Below are 19979 nucleotides of genomic sequence, written 5' to 3' on the forward strand. Positions count from 1 at the left end.
CAGTCCTCAATATATGAGAGAACTGATTGTGGCTTTGTAGATTCAGTGTCTGTCTGTGACAAACCTTACACCCTCAAAATAGGACAAAAGGAGCAGTTTCCTAATTTCTTGGTTTAACCAGGTTTTCATGAAATCTTAGATTTTGGGTTGTCTCTCTTTAATAAACTTCCCTATCTTATTCCCACTGTTACATTTGCTGCCACTCATCCCCTTACTCTCTCTCTATATATACACACACACCCTGCCCAAATGGTGGTTCTTTTCCCAGCTCCAAAACTTGGGAACTCTGGGCCTTTTAGAGTTCTTCAGTCTCTAATGTCTACATTGCATTATAAATCCATGTCTGTGGGACCCAGGCTTGTGGACTTGGTATTTCTAAGTCTGTGTTTGAATGTCCACACTCCATTTTAAACCTGGTTTTACAATTGCTACAGTCAGGTCTCGCAACTGTAATTGCTGGAGTCAGGTCTTACAACCATGCTAACACGTCCATACTGCACTATACTGACCTTCTGACTCAGGTCTGTGGCTTGAGCTATATCCAACCTGCAAAATAACATGGTTTGGACCCCAAGTCACAGCACAACTCAGGCTCTGACCCACCTCCTCAGCAGGGTCCTTGGATCCAGGTACTGAGTTCTTGCTGACCCAAGTAAGAGTGATTTACATGTGGTTGTAAGGGGGGCTTCGGCTCAGAGTCAGAACCTGGGCTTGGTGTGCAGTGTAAACATACCCTTAGTCCAGAGAGTCCGCGTGATGTTCAGTTGCATGGTGCACAAGCAGAAATAGCAGTCCTTTCAGGAAAGGTGTCTCCTAAGGGAACTTACTTATCAAGTATGTTGATGCAGCAAGGATTCTTAAAATCTCCTCTACCCTTTTCAGGTTTTGACTTGGTGGGGTGTGTCCTGATGCAACCTTAATCGTCTCTAAATCAAGTTCTTGTGTGAGTTTATCTCACATGCAATCTCTAGGATGCTGGCTTATCTCTCAGTGGCTTCCACTATTCCTCTGAAAGCCAGGGTTAGCCTTCAGGACATCTTAAATTGAAAAATAGTTGGTGCTTAATGTATGAATCTCAGGTGGCTATAGCCCAAGTGGGACCCTCCATCTATGACTCATACATGTCTAGGACATACATGGAATAGATGTCAGCTTCAAGGTGACCCAGTTTTTCTCATTTACTAAAGAACTTTTAAATATCTTGAATAGTATTATCATAATAATACCATGGCCCTTCAAATCAGGTGAAAAAATACTGTTGCTTGTAGTAGCCCATGGGGCTATTTAACTGCAGTTTTGGCTTTCTAGTCTAGAGCATTTCAATTTAGCACAGAGCCAGCCAGCATGAGAGAGAGCCTGTCTTAGCAGCTGTTGAGCTGAAGATTCATAGAAATGTAGAACTGGAGGGACCTCAATAGGCAGCTACTCTGTCCCCTGCACTGAGGCAGGACTAAATGTTATCTTGAACATGCCTGACAGGTGTTTGTCCAACCTGTTCTTAAAAACCTCCAGTGACAGAGATTCCACAACCTCACCTGATAATTTGTTCCAGTGCTTGACTATCCTTGAAGTTAGGACATTTTTCCCAATGTGCAAACTAAATCTCCCTTGCTGCAATTTATAAATTCTTTATATCTTGACCTGTCCTCAGTGGTTAAGGAGAACAATTTACTACCCTCCGCTTTATAATTTACTACCCTCCACTTTATAACAACCGTTTACGTACTTGTAGACTGTTGTCATATTCTCCCTCAGTCTTCTCTTCTCCAGATTAAACAAACCCAATTTTACCAATCTTTCCTTAGAGGCCATGTTTTCTAGACCTTTAATCATAAATCATAAACAGCTCCCCACTGTACTTTCTCCAATTTGTCCACATATTTCCTGAAGGGTGGTTCCCAGAACTGGACACAGAACTCCAACTGAGGCCTTATCAGAACTGAATACAGTGGAACAATTACTTTTCATGTCTTGTTTACAACACTCCTGCTAATACATGCAAGGCATGCTAACACAAGACGGCAGAGTGCTACTTCCTGCAAGATGGAAAATTCTGTGAGGAGCCAAGGTGTGAAGGGAGAGAGGGGATTGCATTCATGGTCAGCAGCCACCAGTATCAGTTAGGACCTTATTCTTTGAATTGTTGTGCTCTGCCACAGACTTTGTGACTCCAGGCAAATTACTAAATCTCACTGTCACTCACTTTTTCTATTTGTAAAATGGGAAAAATGCTTACTTAGGGCCTTATCCTGTAAGGTGCTGAGCACTCTGAACTTCCATTGACATCAGTAGTTTCTGAGTAACCTGAGCACCATATAAGATTGGGTGTCTAATTCTTAGGGATGTTGTGACCTTAAATTTGTAAACAATGTTTATACAGTGCTTTGAGATTCTCTGTCAGAAGATGCTATAGATTTAGTTAAAATGAATTATATTTTGCAAAATTAAAGGCTGCATTTTAAGAATATTATATTGCACAAGAATGACTTAAAATCAGAAAATGCATACACAAAAGGAAATGTAGAAAGAGATAGTAATCGAAATTAGATGCATATATTGCTTTTTAACTTGGTGTATAAATGTGAGATAAGTTTTGCATATGCAGAAAATTTGGTACAGTGAATCCTGTATGGAAGTTTCACTTTTGGAATTTTCTTTGAGAACACACAAAGAGATTCCAAATTGGAGATTCCAAATTGACAGTTTGTACTTTTTGTATACACAAAACTGCATTAAAATATTACACTATTTGTTAGATGATGATCCCTTTTATAAAAATATACTTGTCATAGTTATTGAATAAACCAAATAAACTATAATGTTTTATTATATATTGCACATCTACTTTCATATTAAAATATATATCCATGCAAAATGTGCCCTTATTATGATTGGTTATTTCTAACTGATTTTTTTAGATATTTTGTACTGCAAATGCTATTGATATATTTTTAAAATAGTTTATATTGCAACACAGTGCCACATTTTAGTGGCAGCCATGTTTAAGAGCTGAAAAAGGTTGGAGGATAGATCCTCAGCTAGTGTAAATCTGCATAGCTCCTTGGAAATCAATATTTTAAGTTTGTGGAAGAACTTTTGCTTAGTACAAAATTTTTTATGAATGTCTTCATTTATTGCAACTCAGATTTACATGTACAATGGAGATTATGAGGGGGATCCTGTCAAAGACAAAGTAACAACAAAATGTAAGTAAATATTTTCAATGGACTAGTCAATGTTTTTATTTACAGACTTGTTTAAGTGTCACTGAGATGGCACACAATGTTAGTGTGCCTTTGAAACTCTACTGTTGTCATAATTCCAATATTTAGGTGACTAGTTCTGTTAGGCTCTGATAGAGATCTCCCTATGGGATGGGGGAGCAGGCGGATACCAGACGCAGTGTTGGTATATACTACTCTAAATACTTTTTATTGATTACAATGTAAATCCCACTCACTCCCTTTTCATACTACACCAGAGTCTGAAGGTCAGAATGAAATCCCTGAAGGCCAGTTGAAATTCAGTCCGATCACAAGGTGTGGGAAGATGGCGTTACACACCTCTTCTTTTTCAGAGCTCTGGATTGACGTCTGACTCCAAATTTCAGATCTGTCAGGCAGTTATTTATAGACCAGTTCATCGCTTCATCAACTTTGTTTCTATTTACGAAGTCCTTTCACCCATAACTCCAGGCAAACAGTTCTGGGCAAGCCACAATAATCCAAGACGTTCCATTTCCCCCAGTTCTTGCATAACTGCACAGCTGGTGTTATTCCCTTCCCTGCTAATTCTTCATATTCCCCAGGGACATAAAAGTTGGTTTTGCACAGACAGTTCTTGACCACTCATAACCTTAAATACTTGCTTCAGCTGCCAGTATGCAACTCACGTACTCATGTCAAACATACAGCATTTATACTAGGCCCATATGGCCTATAGCATATTACAACATATACATCTCAACAGTACCCCTTTTGATACATGATTAATAACATTGATTATTGTATCACTTTTATGATTTTGCAAGCAGCTCAGCTTTATATATTACCTATTCCAAAACTCCTTGTCATTTTCTTACTTGACAAACACAGCATGACAAAGATTAATAGAATCATTAACATGAACAATATAGCAATAAGAAAAGCAGTACTTGTGGCACCTTAGAGACTAACCAATTTATTTGAGCATGAGCTTTCGTGAGCCACAGCTCACTTCATCGGATGCATACTGTGGAAAATACAGAAGATGTTTTTATACACACAAACCATGAAAAAATGGGTGTTTATCACTACAAAAGGTTTTCTCTCCCCCCACCCCACTCTCCTGCTGGTAATAGCTTATCTAAAGTGATCACTCTCCTTACAATGTGTATGATAATCAAGGTGGGCCATTTCCAGCACAAATCCAGGGTTTAACAAGAACGTCTGAGGAACGGGGGAGGGGGGGGGAAGGAATAAACAAGGGGAAAAGGTTACTTTTTATAATGAATCAACCATTCCCAGTCTCTATTCAAGCCTAAGTTAATTGTATCCAATTTGCAAATTAATTCCAATTCAGCAGTCTCTCGTTGGAGTCTGTTTTTGAAGTATTTTTGTTGAAGGATAGTCACTTTGAGATCAGAAATCGAGGGACCAGAGAGATTGAAGTGTTCTCCGACTGGTCAACATACTAATCCACAGAGACCTCCCTACCAACACTACAAAAAGAAGGATTCTAGGTGGACTCAGCAGACTGGACTTCTACATAGCGTGCTTCCGCCGACGTGCACGGGCTGAAATTGTGGAAAAGCAGCATCACTTGCCCCACAACCTCAGCCGTGCAGAACACAATGCCATCCACAGCCTCAGAAACAACTCTGACATCATAATCAAAAAGGCTGACAAAGGAGGTGCTGTTGTCATCATGAATAGGTTGGAATATGAACAAGAAGCTGCTTGGCAGCTCTCCAACACCACTTTCTACAAGCCATTACCCTCTGATCCCACTGAGAGTTACCAAAAGAAACTACAGCATTTGCTCAAGAAACTCCCTGAAAAAGCACAAGATCAAATCCGCAGAGACACACCCCTGGAACCTTGACCTGAGATATTCTAAAACCTCTCCAATGCATTATCAAGGATCTACAACCTATCCTGAAGGACGACCCAACACTCTCACAAATCTTGGGAAACAGGCCAGTCCTTGCCTACAGACAGCCCCCCAACCTGAAGCGAATACTCACCAGCAACCACATACCACACAACAGAACCACTAACCCAGGAACCTATCCTTGCAACAAAGCCCGTTGCCAACTGTGCCCACATATCTATTCAGGGGACACCATCACAGGGCCTAAAAGCATCAGCCACACTATCAGAGGCTCGTTCACCTGCACATCTACCAATGTGATATATGCCATCATGTGCCAGCAATGCCCCTCTGCCATGTACATTGGTCAAACTGGACAGTCTCTACGTAAAAGAATAAATGGACACAAATCAGATGTCAAGAATTATAACATTCATAAACCAGTCGGAGAACACTTCAATCTCTCTGGTCACTCGATTTCTGATCTCAAGGTGACTATCCTTCAACAAAAAAACTTCAAAAACAGACTCCAATGAGAGACTGCTGAATTGGAATTAATTTGCAAATTGGATACAATTAACTTAAGCTTGAATAGAGACTGGGAATGGTTGATTCATTATAAAAAGTAACCTTTTCCCCTTGTTTATTCCTTCCCCCCCCCCGCTGCCCCCGTTCCTCAGACGTTCTTGTTAAACCCTGGATTTGTGCTGGAAATGGCCCACCTTGATTATCATACACATTGTAAGGAGAGTGATCACTTTAGATAAGCTATTACCAACAGGAGAGTGGGGTGGGGGGGAGAAAACCTGGATTTGTGCTGGGAATGGCCCACCTCGATTATCATACACATTGTAAGGAGAGTGATCACTTTAGATAAGCTATTACCAGCAGGAGGGTGGGGTGGGGGGAGAGAAAATCTTTTGTAGTGATAAACACCCATTTTTTCATTGTTTGTTTGTATAAAAACATCTTCTGTATTTTCCACAGTATGCATCCGATGAAGTGAGCTGTGGCTCACGAAAGCTTATGCTCAAATAAATTGGTTAGTCTCTAAGGTGCCACAAGTACTCCTTTTCTTTTTGCGAATACAGACTAACATGGCTGTTACTCTGAAACCTGTCAATATAGCAATAGGATGCAATGCCACATTCAGGGAGGGCCGTGGCACTGGGAGACCATCCCTTAAAGACATCGTACCAATGGTGGACTGTCAATTCTTCTCCTTCTTTTCCTAATTTTAATATTTGACCATTATGCAATAAGATACTTATCTTTCCTAACTGGGCAGATTTAGATACATCCTTTGCATATTGCTTTATTTTTTCACTTTTATCAACCAATTCCTCCCACTGTTCTCAATGTACCCCTAAATGAAAAGACCAGTCCACATCGTTTGGTCCCCAACCAATTTCCTTTTTTAAGAATAAGGGTCCCAGATAAACAATTCCTTCAATAATAACCTCTGTTACATTACATTTGCATGAGTCAATTGGACCTTTTTCTGTCATATGTCCCCAAAATATATATTTTTCAGTGGCCACAACACAAATGCACCTGTTGCCTATATCAAACACTCTTGTGCCATTAGGGGCTAAATATTGTATTATATATTGTCAATTTGAATGGTTACATGTCATCTCTCTAAAGTCCAAGTTAGCTGTGGGCACACCCATTTATTTTCCCCCCTCGCCTCACAATGTTTTATCAGTTCCACCAATTTATAGCCCTGCTCTTCCTGGATCAAATGTCTTCCCCTTATTTCTATTTGCCATAATTCTCCATTAATAATCTTCAGCAGCACCCAGGCCATTGCAATTCTTTTCTTTTTTCCAGTGTTATGTGATAGCATCCTGTCCTTCAAATCCCCTTTTAGAGTGGTTTGATTCCAATTAAACCCAAGGTGTTTCTTCCATCCTATAATTTGTTGTTTCCATATATGGGAGTCTTTGAACCATTCAAAGGGTCATTGCCTGTTACTCAGTATATTGACTATCTTCTATATATACTGTATCCCATAAGCTTGCATCTGTACACATCATATTGTTAACACAGTCTTCTTATTAATTTATGACACACTCAATAAACTTGCATTTAAAGATGCTTCCAAGGCTTGTATTTGTTTTAATTGGAGCACTACATTCCTTATTCCTTGCTCCGATAATGTGCCAAAATTTTGTATTACATGCATCTGTATGGCTCCCAAAATCTCACCCAAGACATTTTCCTTCATAACGTCTCAATATCAAACGAAGTCAACACCCCAACCTCAGCACCAGTGCCACCCACACTATATTCTTCTATACCTCTTTTACTTCTTTTAGCTCCATCTCCCCATTGTTGTTGCCATGCTAGTAATAGAGGCAAGGCATATGGCATACACTCTGAATGTTGTGCACCCACATTTAATTGCGACCCCTCCAGCCAGATCGTTTGTTCCACAATAGTTGGGGCTTCAATTACTTCCCCCCTTCCATATGGATGTTCATCTGCCATGATTCTTTTATTTACTGGTATTTGATTAAGAAACACAAAATACCTACCATATCCCCCAAAGTATATTTCCCTATCGATTTTCCTGAAACAGCTTAATTTCACCACTGTGGAAGAATTTACCATAGCATCATACATCCACATTTTGAGAGCTGCTGACTCATTCCATCCCACATGAACATTAGCCAATTCTTTTTCATAAATCACATCCAGGGTAGTTACATTAAATCCCAAATTCCGAAGAAGTGCAATTCAGGATGCTTATATTCAAGTTATTTTCATTATCACTAAATTGAAATGTCAACCAGCTCTCACCTTTTATAACATAAAAATACCTCCGTTGCTTCTCCAAGTCCTCTGGTTTTAAATATTCCCATGTTAAATTCTTACCATTTTCCCACCATATTTCAAATTTCACCTCAAAAGGTTTCCCCTCACCTCTGTCTTTGTTTGGTCCCATTTTCTCCATTGTGTCCCAAGGATAGTTGAACGTATTACCCCCTTTAATTCATACCTCCATTTTAGAGGTGCTCCCATGTGTACATCCTTGTACCCCTAAATTTCCCCAGATACTCACAAAACATAAAAACCAGAAGTCATATCCCCACCCAAGGTCATGGTTGTTATTCCGTAAGAATAACGTCCAGTGCCTCTGACTATACTACCCCAAGTGCTTTCGTTAAGCCTTTGCCAAACTCTTCTGTTTTCACTCAAGCTCTGGTATTCTTCTTCCTAAAATATAATTCACACAACACAGTCTTTCCACCAGACAAATAATGCAAAGCAAAGCGAGCATAAGCAGCAAGCCGTACGAGCAAAAGTCATAGCACCGTATCCACACTCCCAATTCAGTATCTGTTCGGGATATCTCCAGTGCAGTTGGACATTCAACTTTTATTTCTGTAAAACAAACCAAAAGTTTATCTAATGTTTGGGCCATAACTTTAATTGTGATGTGTGTACCCATTTCCCCTCTTTTTTCTCTCTGCACTACCGTGGGGGAAATTTTATTCATAATTGAAAGTGGTCCAACCCATTTTGATTCCAAGACATGATCTTTTGGTGTCAGCATCAGATACATCACCTTATCCTCTATGTTCCGCAATTTTGTATCTTGAGTGGCCTCTCTTCATTTTCTGTTTTGGCTGCCCCTGCCATGGCCACATTCTTTGGTCCTCATTTAAAAAGATATTAAACTTTATAAACTCATGAAAGTACCCAAAGGGTTAAATGCTAAATACCAAAACCACATCATACTAGCTGGCAATATCTGGCAAAAGGGTCTGTCAATGTTGCAACTTTGGATGTAAGATTCAAATGGAGTTTTAATGGCGTTATTTTTTTATTTAAAAACAAAGGCAATTTATCTTAAACCTACAAACAGGATTTTACACACCATAAGTGTTGGTTTAGTCCTTAAAAGCTTACATAATTACACAAAAATATTTACACACACAAATTCTATTTTTTTTGCCTACTATCCCTTGAACTGCTCTAATTATTTTTTTCATAATACTGTACCCAGATTCCATTCAATTTTTTATAATCGAAGGCAGTCAAGTTAAGTTCCAGTAAAAAAACCCATATATATACATACACATATATATACATACATATATCTAGTGATTTTGATTACAAACTATTTCTGTCAAAAAGGACCCATTTCCCCCAGAATAGTTGTAAAGACTTCTGGGGATAACACATAGTGGTAGCAGTAGCCTCTCTACCTGACCCCCTTGTATAATTTGTTTAACTACCACGGTTCCGCTCAATGTGACTGTACCGCATTGCACATATATTTATATTTACATAACTGGGTTTTATTATTAAACCAAGAATTCCCTTTTTATAATACCACAACTGTTACTTTTTAAGATTTTCACAACTCCTAAGTGTTTACTTCCCTACAAAGTCTGTCGCACTAATTTATGCAAAAGCTACTTGTAACTCTTCCTTACTTTAAAATCACTTACTTCTTCATTCAATTCTTTAAGTTGCAATACAGCTGCCTTACCCTGTGCTTTTTTTTTTTTTTTAACCTCAGTTGAATTGAAAAAGTACTATTCTCTGCTGCAGTTAATTGTTTCTGAACAACTTCAGGGGTTAACCCATTCTCCCTTTTTCACTTCAAAACCTTTTTTATTTTTATTTTCTTCACTCCGACCAAGTCACAGAACCTGTCTCTTAAAGTGGTCTATTAACTTTGCTTCTGATTCCAAACCCTGTTGTGCCAAGTTATCTTTAACCACCCCTAACTTTAATTTGCGGTCCTCCAGTTGCCTTTATTGGAGTAGCACCAAACTTAAAAAAAAATTACTGCCAGTCTCCCATAATGCTGCCTTTACTCTAAACCTCTTACAAATGGACTTAAGTGTCTCCTTTCCTTCACCCTCTCCCCTGGTTCTTGTCACACAGACAGAGAGCAGAATACCAAAAATCCAAAGTGCAGGCAATGCAATGTTTATTGGGGTTAATTCCAAGCAAACATATTCATAGCTCTACACGCTGGCAGAGTCTGTCCCCCAATATTCTGTTCCCACCTCTGATGCTGCAGAGCCTTGCCTATGTCCCCATTCCATCATTCTCTTTTCCAGCTGTTCCAACTGAGTCTGCATTATTTGTGCTTGCCTTACTTCCTTCTCTAAACTTTCCTAGCAGATTTTAAAACTTTCTCGCAGGGTCTGTAGCCCTGCACATGCCTTCTCCTTGTATTCAATTACCTTTTTCATAGCCTGCCACAACAACCATATCACAGCTGCCTCTAGCCCTTTACTCTTTTTAAAGTATTATCTCAATAACCCCGCGCGGTATCTTCCTGCACGCTCTCATTTATACTTAATGTATAGTATGCTCACTTACACTTAATGTAGTACGTTCCCAAAACTCCATGCAGTATCTCCCCACGTGTACTTTTAATCTCTCAAATCCCACAAATAAGGAAAAAGAAAAGGAGGACTTGTGGCACCTTAGAGACTAACCAATTTATTTGAGCATGAGCTTTCGTGAGCTACAGCTCACTTCATCGGATGCATGCTGTGGAAATCGCACAAGACATTCTATACACAGACACCATGAAACAATGCCTCCTCCCACCCCACTCTCCTGCTGGTAATAGCTTATCTAAAGTGATCATCAAGTTGGGCCATTTCCAGCACAAATCCAGGTTTTCTCACCCTCCGCCCTCCCACAAACAAACTCACTCTCTTGCTGGTAATAGCCCATCCAAAGTGACCACTGTCTTCACAATGCATATGATAATCAATGTGGGCCATTTCCTGCAGAAATCCAGGTTCTCTCACCCCCTCACCCCCCTCCAAAAACCACACACACAAACTCACTCTCCTGCTGGTAATAGCCTATCCAAAGTGACCACTCTCCCTACAACCTGCATGAAAATCAAAGTGGGCCATTTCCAGCACAAATCCAGGTTTTCTCACTCCCCCACCCCCATAGAAAACCTGGATTTGTGCTGGAAATGGCCCACTTTGATTTTCATGCAGGTTGTAGGGAGAGTGGTCACTTTGGGTAGGCTATTACCAGCAGGAGAGTGAGTTTGTGTGTGTGGTTTTTGGAGGGGGGTGAGAGAACCTGGATTTCTGCAGGAAATGGCCCACATTGATTATCATATGCATTGTGAAGACAGTGGTCACTTTGGATGGGCTATTACCAGCAAGAGAGTGAGTTTGTTTGTGGGAGGGCGGAGGGTGAGAAAACCTGGATTTGTGCTGGAAATGGCCCAACTTGATGATCACTTTAGATAAGCTATTACCAGCAGGAGAGTGGGGTGGGAGGAGGCATTGTTTCATGGTGTCTGTGTATAGAATGTCTTGTGCGATTTCCACAGCATGCATCCGATGAAGTGAGCTGTAGCTCACGAAAGCTCATGCTCAAATAAATTGGTTAGTCTCTAAGGTGCCACAAGTCCTCCTTTTCTTTTTGCGAATACAGACTAACACGGCTGTTACTCTGAAACCTGTCACAAATAAGGAGTCACCCTTTAGACTGCCCCAACACTGTCTCAGAATCCAGCACTCCTTATATCTCTCCCCACTCGCAATTCTCCCCCAAATGTTAGGCTCTGATAAAGGTGTCCCTATGGGATGGGGGAGCAGGCAGATAACGGACACAGTGTTGGTATATAATACTCTAAATACTTTTTATTGATTACAATATAAACCCCCACATTCACACCCCTTTCATACTATGCCAGAGTCCAAAGGTCGGAATGAAATCCGGGTGGCCAGTCGAAATTCAGTCCAATCACAAGGTGTGGGGAGCCGGTGTTACACACACCTTCTTTTTCAGAGCTCTGGATCGATGTCTGACTCCAAATTTCAGATATGTCAGGCAGTTATTTATAGACCAGTTCATCGCTTCATCAAGTTTGTTTCTGTTTATGAAGCTGTCATAAATATAAAGGGAAGGGTAAACCCCTTTAAAATCCCTCCTGGCCAGAGGAAAACTCCTCTCACCTGTAAAGGGTTAAGAAGCTAAAGGTAACCTCGCTGGCACCTGACCAAAATGACCAATGAGGAGACAAGATACTTTCAAAAGCTGGCAGGAGGGAGAGAAACAAAGGGTCTCTGTCTGTCTATATGCTGCTTTTGCCGGGGATAGACCAGGAATGGAGTCTTAGAACTTAGTAAGTAATCTAGCTAGGTATGTAGTAGATTATGATTTCTTTAAATGGCTGAGAAAAGAATTGTACTGAATAGAATAACTATTTCTGTCTGTGTATCTTTTTTGTAACTTAAGGTTTTGCCTAGAGGGATTCTCTATGTTTTGAATCTAATTACCCTGTAAGGTATCTACCATCCTGATTTTACAGAGGGGATTTCTTTACTTCTATTTACTTCTATTTCTATTAAAAGTCTTCTTGTAAGAAAACTGAATTATTTTTCATTGTTCTCAGATCCAAAGGTTTGGGTCTGTGGTCACCTATGCAAATTGGTGAGGCTTTTTATCCAACGTTTCCCAGGAAAGGGGGGGTGCAAGTGTTGGGAGGATTGTTCATTGTTCTTAAGATCCAAGGGTCTGGGTCTGTAGTCACCTAGGCAAATTGGTGAGGCTTTTTACCAAACTTTGTCCAGGAAGTGGGGTGCAAGGTTTTGGGAAGTATTTGGGGGGAAAGACGTTTCCAAACAGCTCTTCCCCAGTAACCAGTATTTGTTTGGTGGTGGTAGCGGCCAATCCAAGGACAAAGGGTGGAATGTTTTGTACATTGGGGAAGTTTTAACCTAAGCTGGTAAAGATAAGCTTAGGAGGTTTTCATGCAGGTCCCCACATCTGTACCCTAGCGTTCAGAGTGGGGGAGGAACCTTGACAGAAGCCTTTCGTAACTCCAGGCAAACAGTTCTGGGCAAGCCATTGTAATCAAAGATGTTCCATTTCCCCCAATTCTTGCCACCAGTGCACTGTGAGACAATAGCAAGTGGAATAGTTGAATCATTTCATCTAGTCTGCATCCACTCTGGCAATAAAATGGTTCAGGCTGAAAAGGTTCAGACTGAAGCAAAATCTACACCAAATGGTATTTAGCACACTTATTAACTGTCTTTGAAGCATTCAGCAGTAGAACACATGGGCAAGAATTGACAGAAAAGGGACAGGCAGGTACATAGGAATAAGAGGATCAGAGGGTCAGTCAATAGAAATACGAAGTTGCATGCTATCCAAAGAAAATGATGGCAAAGACCGACATTCGCAATGGGACATCCCAAAGAAGAAACGCAATGGGGAATTACAGAGTGGAGGAGGTGGAAGATTAGATGCTTTTCAGAAATGAAAAGGGTGTTTTTAAAGAGGGTAGGATTCATACCAGGTCAGGGGAGTGCTGGAGCTGTTGAGAGGAAATCATTATCAGAGAAATAGGATAGAGGGCCAGATTCTTGGCTCTGTTGAGGCTCCTTTATGCTCTTCTGGGAGTGCAAAGCATCAAGCTGTTATAGGGAATATGTCCAGGGAAAGGGGGCATGGCTTGACAGACACATAAACACTAGAGCTGATCATTTTTTTAAAAATTGTAACAATTTTTCACAATATAAAATAGCTGTTGGACAAAAATGAAGTTTTTAATGGAAATTTTTCAATTTGGTCAACATGTTTTGAAAAAATTTCATTTTGAAAAAAAGTATTTTGTTTTTCAGGTATTTTCCCTTTCCTCTCCCATTCCCCCTCCCCTCTTGCCAGCAGGAATTTTTATTTAGAATTTTTTCATAAAACAAAACAAAAAAATAAATTATATTTCACACAAATACATTTCAAATTCCAACCAGCCCTTCTAAATGCATGTGCACACACAAAAATATAATATAAAATGAGTAAAATTGCTATGCTAATTCTAATTGTTTGTTCAAAAATAACTTATTATGTATTCACGCCATGATTTTTGTTGACAGACAATTCTCAAGCCCTGATTATATTCCTGGCGTTCTTGATTATTGTGACATCAATTGCCTTACTTATTGTTCTGTATAAAATCTATGATCTCCACAGAGAGAAATTAAGGTAAGTTTCTCCCTCCTCCATCTCCTTTTTTTAGAAGTAGAAAAATCTTTTTGAAGGTTTTATAAAAGAAAGTGATGATGTTTTAAATATATGAGTTAGCTATTTCTTTTGATATTTGAAAAAGATATGTCTCTGCCTTAAAAAACCAAAGAAAAACTAAATCATGGATATTTTTAGGTGGCTTGCATTGTAGCAGGCACAATATAAGAATCTAATATAAGAGAACAGAATATCTATGATTTTAATGTTGTTCAAGTTACCAAAGAGCTGGTCAGATAATTCACAAATGTGCTCAAAGGCAGCCCCCATTCTGCTGTTTGTACAGCTGGAACAAACAGTTTCATTCTCTCCCTGTGTCAGGAAGGCAACTCATTGAGCCAGCACATTAACTCTGTTAGAATACCCTTGAATAAAAATGAATAACTCTGGATTCATCAAACACGAGTTATTGAGCTCACTATATCAGAGGGGTTAAACAGAGTTACTGAGCTCACTACAGGAGTAACTGGATTCAATTCTATGTCCCCTGTTATACAGGAGGTCAGACTAGATGATCTAACAATCCCTTCTGGCCTTTATATCTATGAATCTATAACGGTTTTCTATAAGCAGAATTCTCGCCAAACCATGAGAAATAAATATCCAGCATTTATATTTTGTTTTTATATGAACATTAGTGTAAGTGGGGCAATAGTCCTGCTATTGTGGGGAACGTTCCTGGCTTCTGCACTACCCCAGTAAGTGGGCTAGTGAAAGGATGAGTCCTCGCTCCCACTTCCTTTATCCAGTGGCCTCCCTGCCCTTGAGGACTCCCCTTCCACTCCCCTGTCTGGCAGAGTCCTCGTAACCCCAACCAGGCTGGGCCCAGGATTCCTGGGGGGCTCGACCCCCAACCCTGCTGTGGTCACCTAGGACACGGGCTAGGGTGTCCCCACTCCGGTGTACTCTCTCTGCACTGGGCACTTCCCTGCCCCACTGACCATTACATACAAGTTAAAGCAAATGCAAGTTATTTAATCAACAATTAATTTTAAAAAGAATAAGGAAAAATGGAAAAGGTTAAAGGAAAACACATCACCCCGCTCTGTGGCAGGGAAGATCACAAACAGTGTCTCTGGAATGTCAGGGCAGTTCACAGTCTGTTCCTTGTAGATCCCAGGCCTTCTTCTCAGGCCCTGGCTGTGCTGCAGGGATGCTGTGGGTTGGACACTTGCTCTGGTGGTGGCCACATGCTCTCAGGCTCTAAGTGGTAGGACCCTTCTTCCCAGTGTCGCCCCCGCCCTGTCGGGGTTACGATCCAAGCCTGGCAGGCAGATCCTCTTGGCTGAGGCGTCTCCCTGTGCTGGGCCCACTGCCCAGGGTCCCCCTCGCTCTCCCCAGCTGCTCACCGCACCCAGCTCCGGACTGCTCCAGCCCCAGCTCCACCACTCTGTCTCAGCACTGGTGCTGCTGCTCTGCCTCCAGCTCCCTGGGCTGCTTCTTTGGCCCCTCTGCCTCTGGTTGCTACAGCTCTGCTGCCAGGACAGGTCTGCTCTGCAAGCTGCTTCTGTGACTCTGCTCTCAGCACTGACCTGCTTCCTGAGCTGCTTTTCTGGCCCCTCTGGCTCTGGTTGCTGCAGCTCTGCTCCCAGGGCAAGTCTGCTCTCTCTGGGCTGTGCCTCTGGCTTTCGGGCTGCAGCTCTGCTCCCAGGACAGGGTCTGCTCTCTCTGGATCTGGCACAGCTCTGCGCCCCAGCTCAGCTCGGGCCCTTGCGTTCTCCTTAGCTCGGCCCCACTCTGTCTGACCCAGGCAATTCCAGCTCACACAGAGGACGGGACATCCCTGGCCTCCTGACTCCCCGATTAGCCTGCCCACCCTGTCATTCAGGCTGACCTGGCGCATTGGCCTCTCCCCATTGTTCCTGGGGCTGTCAGTCTCAGGGTCCTGAAACCCCTTTTTAGTACTGGGAGCTAGCAACTAAAACACCCCCACTGAATGTTAGTAAGGGGACAACAGTCCCCTTACATTAGGTTGAATCTGGCTTTCTTTAGCGTGCACAGTGATCAAGGAGCTATCCAGACTTTTCTTCCAGATCTATGCTGAAACAGAAGATTTCAGAACAGTGTTAAGGGATCTGGGGTTTCATGCAGAAGTTTGACCTCAGATACCTAATGGAAAATCAGAGAGCACTGGCCAGAGCTCCACTTATGAAATGGCAGTAGTGTTCTAAAACGTAGGTCTCAGTCCTCAGCTGTGCCAAGCTCATGCTCAGCTTGGCTAAAGATGGGGGAGGCAAGTGTAGTTATAATTTGCTCTTTTACCTCCTCTGATCCTGGGGCCACCAGGGGTAACAAAGTGCCATAAAAGGAATTTTACCTGGTTTGAAGATCTCTCGGCACTCCTCCCCACTCCCCATATTCCTATACAACTCTACCTTTATTTAATTAATTTTATCCTTTAATTCATTGTCATACATACATTGCATTAGTCGAAGCCTTAACAAACACTCATGCTTTTTACAGCAATTCAGGTGAAGATGTGATGCTTGTTAAGAGGGGTAAGTACATTTTCCGTATCAGATATGTTTAGTAAGTGGAAATAAGATATTAGCCAAATGTCTTATTCCAGCTCATAGCCATCTATATTTTAGATGGCTAAAGTCTAATTAATTTAGACAAATTAGATATTAACACAATCAAACCTTGCCCAGGCCAAAGGTAGAGGTTAGTGAATATTCTATACATGTTATTTAAGTGAATGGTTGTAACTTTATTAAATATTGGGAAAACTTGGAAAATCTAATATTTATTATCTTGACAGTAAAACTATTACTATATCTCAAACAGTGGCCATAACAGAATACAGAATGGGGCTTCAGAATACCTCATGAGATTCATCTCTGAAGTGAACTCACCCCAAGTAGACCTTTATATGATCCAAGAATTGAAGATAAACAAGAGGTGCCTCAAATCTGTGCTTAATTATAAAGGCCTTTCTGGATGCTCTCTGCCTAGTACCTTGCACACCCTGAGCTTACCAGAAATTCCTTATCCCCCTGAAAAATGGGAGAGGAAGAGTCAGTGATGGGTTTGGCAGACAGTACCAACTAATCCCAAATTAATTCACTGGGAACAAATAATTTTTATACCAGGGTCAAAGAGTTTAAAAACAAATATGTCAGGAGATTGCTCCATTTAGTATGGGAAGCTGTTCTCATTACATGGTGAAAAGTAGTTTGACTGTGTTGACTAGGATTATCTGTAATAAATTTGGGGAAATTTCTTGCATGAATTCCATTTTTTAATTTACAAAGGGTAACTTGACAAGGTTGCCCATTTTTTCACCTTCCTTGCTCTTCCTGTTTCCTTCAGATCTAGCACACTGAGTAATTTCTCAAAGAGAAGCAATAATATGAAGAAATTCCCATTGTACACATTTTGCTGTTTTCTGTGCAGCTGATATTATTTTATTATTGATTTAAAAGAAACCAGAATCCAATTTTCTATGGACATATTGAAAGAATATAAACTTATTTCTGATTATAAAATTAATTATACTAATTGGAAGATGGCACTTTCACAATTACATCCATTTGTCCTGATTCTGTATGGAATAGCAAAAATATTTAATTTAAATTGGAATCAAAATGCACAAGGACTTAACATTGTAATTAATGATAATAACTCAGGGAAGACTTAGAACTATTTTCACATTAGTTTCTGACATTAGTGTAATGGTTACTGTTACTGTGCATAACACAGTAATATAATTTATTACAGCTAACAAATGGTTAATTATTACTCAAATGTAAGTGGCAGCACAATATAACTATTGTCCCTGTTTGGGTTGAAGTGTCTTGTGCCAGGTTCAGATGTTGCTTTGGCCTTACTGGCCACACTCACCACTTTCCCAAGTCACCTCTGTGCACTCAGCATGCTGCTTCTCTAGTACACAGGAGGTGCAGAAGTCTTAGAATAATAGAAATGTAGGGCTGAGAGTGACCTCAGGAAATCAAGTTCAGCCCCCTGCATCGTGGCAGGACCAAGTAAAGCTAGACCATCCCTGACCGATGTTTGTCCAACCTGCTTTTTAAAACCTCCATTGATGGGGATTCCAGAGACTCCCTTGGAAGCCTATTCCAGAGTTTAACTACTCTTATAGTTAGAAAGTTTTTCCTAGTCTCTAACCTCAATATCCCTTGCTGCAGATTAAGCCCATTACTTCTTGTCCTACCTTCAGTGGACATGGAGAAAAATTGATCACAGTCCTCTTTATAACAGTCCTTACTATATTTGAAGACTATTATCAGGTCTCCCCTCCATCTTCTTATTTCAAGACTAAATCTACCCAGTTTTTTAACTTTTCCTCATAGATCAGACTGTCTAGATCTTTTATTATTTTTGTTGTTCTCCTCTGGACTGTCTCCAGTTTTTCCACATCTTTCCTAAAGTGCGGTGCCCAGAAATGGACACAGTCCCTGTGTGCAGTGTTTCTTTGATCTGTCCCCCTCTGGAGAAGTTCAGTTGCTTTGGGGGCTCTGTTTACTCACATATGAAGGGGTGGGACTTGCTGCTATAAACATATATGGCTTAGTTTGATTGAATATTTCTGTTCTCATTAGCTAATCTTACTGTTTAATAAATGTATTTACTGAGATTTTAAGTACATTTTTAAAACCATTACAAATAAATATAAAATATATGTCTCTGTGTTTAAAGATGACGAAAAGCAACTGATGAATGTAGAGCCAATTCCTTCAGAAATGTTGTTGGAAACCTACAAGAGAAAGATTGCTGATGAAGGAAGACTTTTCCTTGATGAATTTCAGGTTTGTGCCTAGTCAGAAATATAACAAATCCCAAATTAGATATTATGCAACATACCATTAAAAAGAATCTGTCACATTCAATAACCAACCCCTTTTGTTGTGTCTTACAAAACATCTAAGATTAAGAACCCCTCACCCCCATCTCAGAATAGCCAACAGGCTAGTGGATAAGGCACTTATCTGAGAGACCTGGCTCTGAATCAGGCAAAGCCAATATATGCCTACCATCTCAGATGGGTATGTATTCAGGACATCTAGCCGCGTGTAGTGCCATGGCTACATTCTATTTTTAGTGCGCTATCTTGATCAGAGCTAGCACTGGTATGTTTTCTCAAGCTCGGAATTACACCCCCAGCGCAAAGTGTACACACAAGGTGGTCACAGCTGCTGTGGGCTTTAGAATTCCTCAGTTTCTAAAGATTTTACTTTTATGAGTTGAATTTAGAAGTGTGTTGTTATTATTATTTGTTTTGTGGTAGTTTATAGGAGCCAGTGTCAAGGACCAGGGCCCTTGATGCTGCATTTCAGAGCAGTTTTATTAATTTGTGTTCAGACTAGAATCCAGCGTGGAGCTTCTTTATTAGTCTTTTGAGAGAGAGAGAGAAGCATCTTTTGATTATATGGAAAAATATATTAATCTTTATATAACTTAATATTTGTTCAAAAAGCTAATCAGTATCAATCATAATATTGTGAATAACAGAATGTTATCTTCCAACTGTCATTAAGAATTAATTAACAAGTATGTGAATTTTGTTGCTAGTTGAAGTTATCTAAAATGTGTTTTATGAATAAAAGAAGCATTATGTTTTACAGAGCATTCCCAGAGTTTTCTCTAAGTTCTCAATAAAGGAAGCACGCAAAAACTACAACCAAAACAAAAACCGTTACATTGACATTCTCCCTTGTAAGTATTGAATGCAAATTCCATACGTTGTGTAAATACTTCATTGTTTTCGATTATATCAGTATATTGAGGCAACTTGGTTAATTATTCCATTACTTTGTTTTAAATTATCTAAATAGATGATTATAACCGAGTTGAACTCTCAGAGATAAACGGAGACCCAGGATCAGACTATATAAATGCAAGCCATATTGACG

The 19979-nt window shown here is 40.3% G+C and overlaps 1 protein-coding gene across 9 annotated transcripts in view; it reads left to right on the forward strand.

Moving 5' to 3' along the window:
* Positions 1-19979, forward strand: part of PTPRC (protein tyrosine phosphatase receptor type C) — a 175335-nt gene that overhangs the window by 141297 nt on the left and 14059 nt on the right. For all 9 annotated transcript variants that reach the window (XM_043521584.1, XM_037906501.2, XM_043521585.1 and 6 more), the window contains 6 exons: positions 3146-3206; positions 13959-14067; positions 16570-16604; positions 18766-18875; positions 19692-19782; positions 19902-19978. In XM_043521584.1, the coding sequence (XP_043377519.1) occupies positions 3146-3206; positions 13959-14067; positions 16570-16604; positions 18766-18875; positions 19692-19782; positions 19902-19978 (483 nt within the window). The remainder of the gene's footprint in view (positions 1-3145; positions 3207-13958; positions 14068-16569; positions 16605-18765; positions 18876-19691; positions 19783-19901; position 19979) is intronic.

The sequence above is a fragment of the Chelonia mydas genome, chromosome 8, assembly GCF_015237465.2.
Source record: "Chelonia mydas isolate rCheMyd1 chromosome 8, rCheMyd1.pri.v2, whole genome shotgun sequence".
Taxonomy (NCBI): domain Eukaryota; kingdom Metazoa; phylum Chordata; order Testudines; family Cheloniidae; genus Chelonia; species Chelonia mydas.